This window comes from Ornithorhynchus anatinus, chromosome 10 (genome assembly GCF_004115215.2).
Source record: "Ornithorhynchus anatinus isolate Pmale09 chromosome 10, mOrnAna1.pri.v4, whole genome shotgun sequence".
Lineage (NCBI taxonomy): Eukaryota > Metazoa > Chordata > Mammalia > Monotremata > Ornithorhynchidae > Ornithorhynchus > Ornithorhynchus anatinus.
In genome coordinates, this window is record NC_041737.1 from 50,239,373 (window position 1) to 50,249,900 (window position 10,528).

The 10,528-nt window shown below is 51.5% G+C and overlaps 1 protein-coding gene across 3 annotated transcripts in view; it reads left to right on the forward strand.

Annotated features, from left to right (window-relative positions):
• Nucleotides 1-1,851, forward strand: part of AGBL3 (AGBL carboxypeptidase 3) — a 47,155-nt gene extending 45,304 nt beyond the window's left edge. For all 3 annotated transcript variants that reach the window (XM_029072789.2, XM_029072788.2, XM_029072790.2), the window contains one exon: nucleotides 1,327-1,851. In XM_029072789.2, coding sequence (XP_028928622.1) covers nucleotides 1,327-1,726 — 400 coding nt within the window. In that variant the 3' untranslated portion in view covers nucleotides 1,727-1,851. The remainder of the gene's footprint in view (nucleotides 1-1,326) is intronic.
• Nucleotides 1,852-10,528: the final 8,677 nt, after the last annotated feature.

The following is a 10,528-nucleotide window of genomic DNA, read 5'->3' on the forward strand; positions in this document are numbered from 1 at the left end:
AATCTGGGGCATTGTTTAGAAGACACCTTCATCCCTCCCTTCTGATCATACAGCAAATCCCTCAAGGCTGAAACTCAGATTTCTAAAATCCCACTCAACAGAGTCGGTAGACATGTTCCCTGCCACAAGGAGACAGCAGCCTAAACTAGTAGGTAGAGCGTGGGCCGTGGAGTAAGAGGACCTGGGTTCTAATCCTGACTCCGCTACTTGTCTACTGTGTGACCTTGGGCAAATGACTCCAAGTTACCTAAGTTACCTTATCTATAACACAGGGATTAAACTGCAATCAAATCGATCGATCATATTTTTTGAGTGCTTACTATGTGCAGAGCACTGTACCAAGCACTTGAAAGAGTACGACACTGTAGAATTCGCAGACATGTTTTCTGCCCTTACGAGCCCCACGTGGGACACGGTCTGTGTCCAAACTGCTGTACACACAGTAAACACTCAATAAATGCGATCGAATCGAATCGAATGATCAGCTTCAGTGCTCTGCACCCATTAAGCAATCAATAAGTACGACTGATTGATCTACCCCAGTGCTCAGTACAGTATCGGGCACATAATAAGCACTTCACAAATACCATAAAAAAGGAACTTATCGTCTAGAAGGGGGGGATGGACATTAAATTACGGAAGCGTACATAAGTTCCGTGGGGCTGAGTGTGGGGTGAAGGGTTCAAATCTAAGTACAAGGGTGACGCAGAAGGGAGAGGGAGGAGGGGAAATGAGGGCTTAGTTGGGGAAAGGCTCCTGGAGGAGATGTGATTTTAATGGCGCTTTGAAGGGGGGCAGTGTAATGATCTGCCTGCTTAACAACTGCCCTTCTGATTATCGTTATTCTTCCAGTGTTTGACGCGCAGTTAGCGCTTAGCAAGTATCTCAGTCATTTTGATACCATCTCAATCGTACTGTGCTCTTCCATGGATTTACTTCATTGCTGTGCACACAGTAAACACTCAAAAAATACCATCGATTGACTGCTACTCCCCAGGTGAACCAAGATGGAGGTTCCCATCCGCTCTGAACAAGAGGAATAAGGGAAATGAGCTCCAGTTTCAGGTGATGGGTTACCCGCTTCCATCTTGTGGAAGTGGTTTTTGTTTGGTACTTGAAAGTGCTTACTGTGTTCCAGGCACTGTGTTAAGCAATGGGGTAGATATAGGATAATCAGGTTGGACACAGTCCCTGTCCCACCAAGGGCTTACAGTTTTAACCCTCGTTTTGCAAGGTAACTGAGGCACAGACAAGTGATTTGCCCAAGGAAGGTGAATAATCCAACGGGATTCGACCAAAGAGTGAAATATTCCCTCTCTTCCACAGGCCAGATCCGGTAACGTTTCTAAATATGAGGAGCCCCACCACTTCACTGACCCCACACAGGAAGTCTGCCTTCTTTTCCCAGAGGAATATTCTGGCAAAGTTACCTCAGTGGACTCAGCCCGTGTCTCCGGCAGATGAATGGAAAAAATCAGGCAGAAGCTTAATGAACTTCAAAGGGCTCGAGGCCGGGCAGAAAAATTCCGTGGTTTGGCCCTCGAGCCCTGAACCCGAGCGACCCCCTAACAGCAACATGAAGATCTTCGTTTCAGATCTCAAGTTGGACAAGGGCACTCTGAAAGACCAGAGTCTTAAAACTAAAACATCCAATCCCAAATTCTCCTCCACAGGGGACCCCCAATCCCTAGAAAAGAAAGACAGCGGCAAGCCCCCTCCTATCTGACCCTCTGCAGGAACAATGAATCCCATTTCTCGGAAATACCCTGGGAGACTGTCTTGATGGAAAACTGCATGTGAAAGAGAGCAGGTGATTAGAAAGGACCAAGAAAAAAAAGAAAAAGAATACTATTAATTAGCCTCTCCCTCCCCTAACCACAGATTCTGAATTTCCTCTCTCTTCCACTGAGGGGGGATTTCTATCACCGCTACCAAACTGAAATGATAAAACAGATATCAGCAACAGGGGACACACAGCTATTTCCCCATACTTCTATCTGTTTGGAACAAAGTAGGGTGAGAGGGGTGGGGCTGATTCTCATTTGATGACTTGCTCTGAGATGACAAGCAGTTCTCAAGGGAAACCTCAGAAACCAGACATGGGGGAAGGTGGTGAAGACGCGATAAGTCGTGCAAAACTGCCAGACCATTCAAGGAACGGGAGACGAATTCGCGTCTGAGACAGTGCTCACGGAAGATAATCACCCCCCTCCCTCCACCCCTCTCCCCTTGCACCCTCCCCTCCCCCCCCCACCCCAGCCCAAGCAGGATATTTTGGAGTTAATTAGAACATTTTATGCATCTGTGGCCACATTGGTTGGATTTGAGCAAGAATGGATCAGCAGGCATGGGAAAAAGCGTGAGGCTTGAAAGAGCCAGCAGGAAAGACCGGAGTCCACTGGGATGGAAAGGCAAAATAGGTATTTAAAAGGTCTATAAGACGTACCTCTTCAGAAGAAACAACTCTCAAGGATCTACCCGGCCTTCCGCTCTCTGAAAGACAAATGTAGGCTCAGGATCGGTATTCACTAGTCTCCCGTTTGGCTAACCCCAATTCGATTTCGGCCCATCCTCGTAATGGGCAAATACCTATAGGGGAAACAGCCCCGGGCAGGGGACGCTGATCCCGTCAGCCGGGCAAAGGTTGCAGGGACATGGCGACTTGGCCACTTAGGTCAGGGGGACTGTACACCAAAACAAGGCAGAGCACCATAAAGTCAGTTATAGTACTGCTCAGTTTCCTTGAACTGGAATCAAACAGTACTTCCCAGAAAAAGAAGCTGTTTTCTAAAGGGGGCTTCCAGAAAAAATCCCCAGCGTGACCTCTTTCTGAACACTTTTTGCCCAGACGTTCTTCACCCGTAACGCGAAGATGGGACTATTTAGCACGAGGCTCAAACAAGCGTAGTCAGGGAATTCTCCGCGCCATACAAAAGCCGAGGATGGGCACTTTGGAAGCCAGGGTCAGGTGGAGCGAAGGAGAGACTGGGATCAGAATTCCCGATTCACAAGCCGATGTCGGAGCCCCAGGGCCGGGTTTGGGGTTGGTGATACCCAAACGTCCCCCGACTGGCAGAGCCGGGATTCGAACCCATCACTTCTGACTCCCAAGCCCAGACTCTTTCCACTGAGCCACGCTGCTTCTCTAGCCACCAGCGTGCCCTTCGCCTCCTTTGGTGGGCAAAGGCAGGGGTCTTTCCGATGGGAAGTTCATTGCAGCGTGGCCCAGTGGCAAGAGCCCGGGCTTGGGAGTCAGAGATCGGGGGTTCTAATCCCGACTCCGCCACTTATCAGCTGTGTGACTTTGGGCAAGTCACTTAACTTCTCTGTGCCTCCGTTACCTCATCTGGAAAATGGGGATGAAAACTGTGAGCTCCACGTGGGACAACCTGATTACCTTCTATCTACCCAGCGCTTAGAACAGTGCTTGGCACATAGTAAGCGCTCAACAAATACCAAAGTGTTATTATTATAATTATTGCCCACAAGGCAGGTGGGGGTATCAATCTCAGGTTGTCAGGATTCAGAACTGAACCAGCGTGGCCTGTTGAAAGAGCCTGGGCCTCGGAGTCATAGGACCTGGGTTCTAATCCCGGCTCTGTCGAATGCTTGCTGGGTGACTTTGGGCAAGTCACTTCACTTCCCTGAGCCACAGTTCGCCTGTCCTCCCTCCTACTTGGACTGTGAACCCCGTGCGGGACAGGGACTGTGTCTAACGTAATTCACTTGTATCTGCCCCAGCACTTAGGACTGTGTTTGTCACATAGTAAGCACTTAATGGATACCGTAAAAAAAAAAAGGAATAATAATGTTGGTATTTGTTAAGCGCTTACTATGTGCAGAGCACTGTTCTAAGCGCTGGGGTAGACACAGGGGAATCGGGTCGTCCCACGTGGGGTTCACAGTCTTCATCCCCATTTTACAGATGAGGTAACTGAGGCCCAGAGAAGTTAAGTGACTCGCCCACAGTCACACAGCTGACAAGTGGCAGAGCTGGGATTCGAACTCATGACCTCTGACTCCAAAGCCCAGGCTCTTTCCACTGAGCCACGCTGCTCCTCAAGGAAGATTCCAGTGAAAATCCTAGGATGATCTGAATTGGAAGGGGGGAGTGGGAGGAAACAGGAGGGAAGAATCTTGTCAGAATATCCCTTCCCCTGTAGAGCCCCCACACCCAACTAGCTCACTCGAGGCCTAATCGTGCCTCCTCCCCTGCTTCCAGGAAGCCTTCCCGGATTAAGGAAGTCTAGGCACACATCGACAATGTTTATTGGGCAGGGTTAGTCCGAGTATTAGGTGCTCTAGGGACACACAACCGATGTAGGTTACGATACCTGCCTGTGCGTGGCTTTTACTCTAGTGGGGAAGACAGCATACCCAAATTGATGAATATAAACTGGTTAAGGATAAGGGGAATTGATGTCCATAAAAGACCACGCGAATAAAGAAATAAACAAACGGATAAGGATGAGAAGCAGCAAAAAGGTGGAAAGAGCACAAGCCCGGGAGTCAGAAGGACCCGGGTTCTAATCCCTGCTCCGCCGCTTGTCCGCTACGAGACGTCGGGCAAGTCACTTCACTTCTCTGTGCCTCGGTTCCCTCGGCTGTAAAATGGGAATTAAGTCTGTGAGCCCCACGTGGGGCAGGGACTGTGTCCAACCCAATTACCTTATATCTACTCCAGTGCTTAGTACGGTGCCTGGCACATAGTAAGTGCTTAACAAATACCACAGTTATCATTACTATTTATTATTCATTCATTCATTCAATCGTATTTTCAGAGCGTGTGGGAGAGAACAATTCGGTAACAGAGACAATCCCTACCCAGCAACGGGCTCACAGTCTAGAAGGGGGAGACAGACAATAAAACAAAACACGTAGACAGGCGTCAATAGCATCGAAATAGATCAATAGAATTATAGATATATACACCTCATTAATAACTAGAATAATAAATATGTTCAAATATGCACCAGAGCTGCGGGGCGGGGAAGGGGGGGTAGAGCAGAGGAAGGGAGTCGGGGCGATGGGGAGGGAAGGGGGAGCAGAGGAAAAGGGGGGCTCGGTCTGGGAAGGCCTCCTGGAGGGGGTGAGCTCTCGGTAGGGCTCCGAAGGCGGGTAGAGATGAAAAGTACGTGGCTGTTGAAGCGGCCGATGGAGTGGGATGACTGAGAGGCGGTGGGCGGAATTAATCACGGACCCTCCACGGAAGGGGGTGGCTTTTCAAAAGGCTTTGAAACGGGAGGGGGGTGGTTTGGCAAAACGGAGGAAGGGAGGGTAATCCAGACTTGGGGAAAGGCATGAGCGAGAGCGGAAAGAGGGACGGCTAGAGGGTTGGTTCAAGAGGAGACTGACGGAGGAGGGAAGAGCAGCTACTTGGGCGCAGCGGGAGAAAAGAGCAGACAGATAACAAGGAACTAGTCGGCAGGCTTTGAAACCAAAGGTCAGGACTTTTTCTATTACGAGATAAACGATGGCGAGTCACCGGAAGTTCGAGGAAGGAGATGCCTGTTGTGCCGTTCTTCCCTGTCCCTAAAAACAACCGTGGTATTTGCTGCTGACTAGTAAATGCTGACTAGTGCCAAGAACCTTACTAAGCGCTGAGATAAATACCAGATGATCAGGACAGGCGCAGTCCCTGCCCCACAAGGGGTCCAGTCTAAAGGGGAGGGAGCACAGCAGCTGACTCCCATTTTACTGAGGGGAAAGTGAGACACCGAGAATTGAAGTGACCTGCCCGAGGTCACGCATCGGGCAAGTGGGTAGGCTGGGATTAGAACTCAGCTCCTCTGACACCTAGGCCCGTTTCCACTAGACCACCCTGCTTCTCCCACCGCCCCTTCTGACATCGCCCCCGACGCACAATCAATCAATCGTACTTATTTGTTGAGCACTTACTGTGTGCAGAGGACTGTACTAAGCACCTGGGAGACTACATTAGAACAGAGTTGGTAGACACATCCCCTACCCACAGCGAGCTAACGGCCGAGAGTTGCACCTAATCGCAACTAATAATAATAATAATAATTAGATTTGTTAAGCACTTACTATGGGCCGGGCACCGTACTAAGCGCTGGGGTGGACACAAGCAAATCGGGTTGGACACAGTCCCTGTCCCACGTGGGGCTCACGGTCTCGATCCCCATTTTGCAGATGAGGTGACCGAGGCCCAGGGACAGTGTGTACTTCTGTGCCGGGCACTGTATTAAGCACCGGGGTGGATACAAGCTGATCAGGTCGGACACAGTCCGCGCGCCACATGGGGCTCCCCGTTTTAATCTCCATTTTACAGATGAGGTAACTGACGCCCAGAGAAGTGAAGTGACTTGCCCAAGATCAGACGGCAGACGAGCGGCGGAGCCGGGATTAGAACCCGTGACCTTCTGTCTTCCAGGCCAGCGCTCGCTCCGCTAGGCCATGCTGCTTCTCGCCTCTGACATCACGCCTCCAGAACTCCAGACGGCAACCCCCTCTGACTCTGTGCCCACTCTGCTGGCGGACCCTCACCCACCACTCCAAACCATCGATCATTGGTATTTACTGAGCGCTTCCTATGAGCAGAACACTATGTCAGAAGGGCGCTTACCTCGAGTACTGTCTGAAGCCAGCTCTAGCCACCCCCTCCGTACATCCTTCCAGCCAGTCTACCTCAGTGAGGCCCGGTCTTCCTGCTTCGTGGACCGCTCCCCGTGGAACCGGGATCTTTCCCTCTGGACCCTAAAATGGACTCCCTTTCTTAGCTACACCCCCCCGCCCCCCCCGCCCCGCCAAACCTTGCCCTGCCTAAATCCTCCCCTGCAACTGAGAAGCAGCATGGCGTAGTGGATAGAGCACGGGCCTGGGAGTCAGAAGGCTCCTCCACCCGTCTGCTGTGTGACCCTGAGCGAGTCACTTCACCTCTCTGGGCCTCAGTTCCCTCATCTGGAAAATGGGGATTGAGACCGTGAGCCCCACGGGGGACAGGGACTGTTCACGATTTGCTTGTACCCATCCCAGCGCTCAGCACGGCGCCTAGCGTATAGTAAGCCCTTAATACCACAGTTATTATTAATAGTAGTATTAATTGGTTGTGTCCCACATGAGAAGCAGCGTGGCTCAGTGGGAAGAGCCCGGGCTTAGGAGTCAGAGGTCACGGGTTCTAATCCCGGTTCCGCCACTTGTCAGCTGTGTGACTTTGGGCAAGTCACTTAACTTCTCGGGGCCTCGGTTCCCTCGTCTGTAAAATGGGGATTAAGACTGCGAGCCTCAGGGGGAACAACCCGATTACCTTGTAGCTACCCCGGCGCTTAGAACGGTGCTCGGCACATAAGTAAGCGCTTAACAAATACCAACATCATTATGATGTCACCAGGTGATTGGCATTCTATGCAAAAAGGCTTTCCCAGCGGGGTGGGGGGAACTAAGGAGTGAGCAGTTAACTCCTTTAGAAATAGACGGGCTTTTCCACCCATTTTCTACGCTCTGGCTTGGACGGCTCCCACACCGCAACCTCGTTTGAAAGGCAACGTGGCCTAGTGGATAGAGCGAGGAACTGGGAGTCAGGAGGTCCTGGGTTCTAATCCCGGCTCCCCACTCGTCTGCTGTGTGACGTCGGGTAATGGCTTCACTTCTTTCGGCCTCAGTTACCTCATCTCTAAAACGGGGATTAAAGCTGTGAGCCCTATGTGGGACAGGGACCGTGTCCAAACTGATTAACTGCCCCAGCACGTAGGGGCACTGGCACTGAGCCAGTGGAAAGTCCACGGTCTCCTTATTAATAATAATAATAATAATTGTGGTTTGTTGTTAAGCACTTCCATGTGGCAGGCGCCGCGCTAAGTGCTCGGGCAGATTACAAACTAATCAGATGAGACATAGCCCAATCGAAGTCTAAGAGGGAGGAGAGACGGGTAGTGATGAATCCCCATTTTACAGTTGAGGAAGCTGAGGTGCGGAGAAGCGAAGTGACTCACCCAAGGTCACACAACAGCAGCCAGGGTCAGAACCCAAGTCCTCCGACTCCCGGGCCTGCGCTCTTCCTACAGAGAGAAGGAAGAGAGCCCCGGAGAACTCGGTCACGGACTCACGGGGAGACCCTACGACATCACTGAGGAAATTCACAAAGTTCCCTCATCTCACAACGTCCCGGGCAGGACAAGGAAAAATGAAGGTTCTGGGGACTGAACAGAGTTCGGGTTCTGAATCAACCTGACGCCCCTGCCCCTCCCCACCCCTTGCTCCTCAGGGTGCCCGGGGGCCCATAACGCAATCGCTTGGCAAACGGCGCCTCTGGTGAGTCACTCTTCTCTTTCAGGAATGAAAAAAATTAACCAAGGGCTGGTTCCTCTTCCAGCTGGGGATCACTGGTGCCAACTTTATCTATCTGATGAGTGCCAGTCTTCACTCACCATTTTCTTATGCTATTTAAGTGTGTACTATGTGCCGGGCACTCTATCGAGCACCGGGGTGGATACGAGCTAATCAGGTCGGACACGGTCCGCGTCCCACATGGGGCTCCCAGTTTTAAAATCTCCATTTTCCACATGAGGCAATCGAGGCCCAGAGAAGTGAAGCGACTTGCCCCAAGATCACACAGCAGACCCGAGGCGGAGCCGGGATTGGAACCCACGGCCTCCGACTCCCAGGCCCGAGCTCTGTCCACCTCACCGTGCTGCTTCTCTAAGCACTGCTTAGTACAGTGCTCTGCACAGAGTAGGTACCACGGATCGACCGACTTACCAGAACAGGAAGGGGGCCCAGGAAGGAAGAATGGGGAAGAGGAAAAGGCAGCAGACGATCAGGTAGCCATCACAAAGGGCAGCCGAGACGAGGGAAAGGGGAGAGGCGGGAGGAGGGAAGGACAGAGTTTGGGGAGAGCATAATGTTGGTATTTGTTAAGCGCTTACTTTGTGCCAAGCACTGTTCTGAGCGCTGGGGTAGACACAGGGGAATCGGGTCGTCCCACGTGGGGCTCACAGTCTTCATCCCCATTTTACAGATGAGGTAACTGAGGCACAGAGAAGTGAAGTGACTCGCCCACAGTCACACAGCTGACGAGTGGCAGAGCCGGGAGTCGAACCCATGACCTCTGACTCCGAAGCCCGGGCTCTTTCCACTGGAGACACCAGACGAGAGAGAAAGAGAAGCGGGTTTCAGGAGAGAAGAGAGGCTGGCACGAAGCCCGATAGACGTCTTCAGTAGAGGCAGAAACTGCGGAAGAAAATCACAGAAAGAAGAAAGAGGGAAAGTTCAGGACCCACTGCGCTTACTATGTGCAAAGCACTGTTCTAAGCGCTGGTGGATACAAGGAGATCAGGTTGTCCCATGTGGGGCTCACAGTTTGAATCCCCATTTTCCAGATGAGGTAACTGAGGCACAGAGAAGTGAAGTGACTTGCCCAAAGTCACCCAGCTGGCAAGCGGCAGAGCCGGGACCCGAACCCACGAACTCTTGACTCCCAAGCCCGGGCTCTTTCCACTGTGCCACGCTGCTTCTCTAGGGGAGACACACTTTCTCAGGATTTCCTGGAGTTTGGGAGGCAACCAAGGTTTCTATCCAACGTAAGAATAGGTAGGTTCTCCCCCAGTCAAGCAGTGGTATTTACTGACTACTTATCGGGCGCAGAGCGCTGTACTAAACACTTGGGAGAGTGCAGTGGGATAGGTAATTCACAATCCCCGGCCTCTAGGATCCCTGCAGTTCTTACATACAAATCCTTCCGCTCGGTTCTTCTCCCACCTGTAATTTATTTTAGCGTCCGACTCCCTCGGGTGATCGTAAGCCCCTTGGGGTCAGGGGTCACGTCTAGTGACTCATTTGTCCTCTCTCAGGTCCTTAAATCCATCGCTCTGTGCCGAGCGAGGTTCAATAAATACCATCGGTCATACACGTATCCGTCTAGTAAATCATTTGAGAAGCGGCTTGGCCTTGGGATAGAGCACTCTGCGTTCTAACCCTTGCTCTGTCCCTTGCCTGCCGTGTGACCTCGGACGAGTCACGTCACTCCTCTAGGCCTCAGTTTCCTCATCTGGAAAATGGGGATTCGAAACCTGTTCTCCCTCCCCGATGGACTGTGAGCGCTACGCGGGTCAGGGACTGTGTCTGACCTGATTATCTTCTATCTCCCCCGGGGTCCAGCACGTAGTAAGCGCCTCGCAAACACCACCGTGATTATAATAATAATGATAGCATTTGGTAAGCGCTTACTATGTGCCAAGCACCGTTCTAAGCGCTCAGCCCCACCAATAATTAGAAAGTCCCACTGAGGCAATCCTCTAATAATGACAATGATGATGTTGGTATTTGTTCAGCGCTTACTACGTGCAGAGCACCGTTCCAGGCGCTGGGGGAGATACAGGGTCATCGGGTTGTCCCACGTGCGGCTCACAGTTAATCCCCGTTTTACAGATGAGGTCACTGAGGCCCAGAGAAGTTAGGTGACTTAGTCTGTAAGCTCGTCCTCTGGACTATAAATTAGCAGGTAGGGAATCTGTCTACTTCCCTGTCATATCGTACTCTCCCAAACGCTTAGTATGGTTCTCCGCCCAGA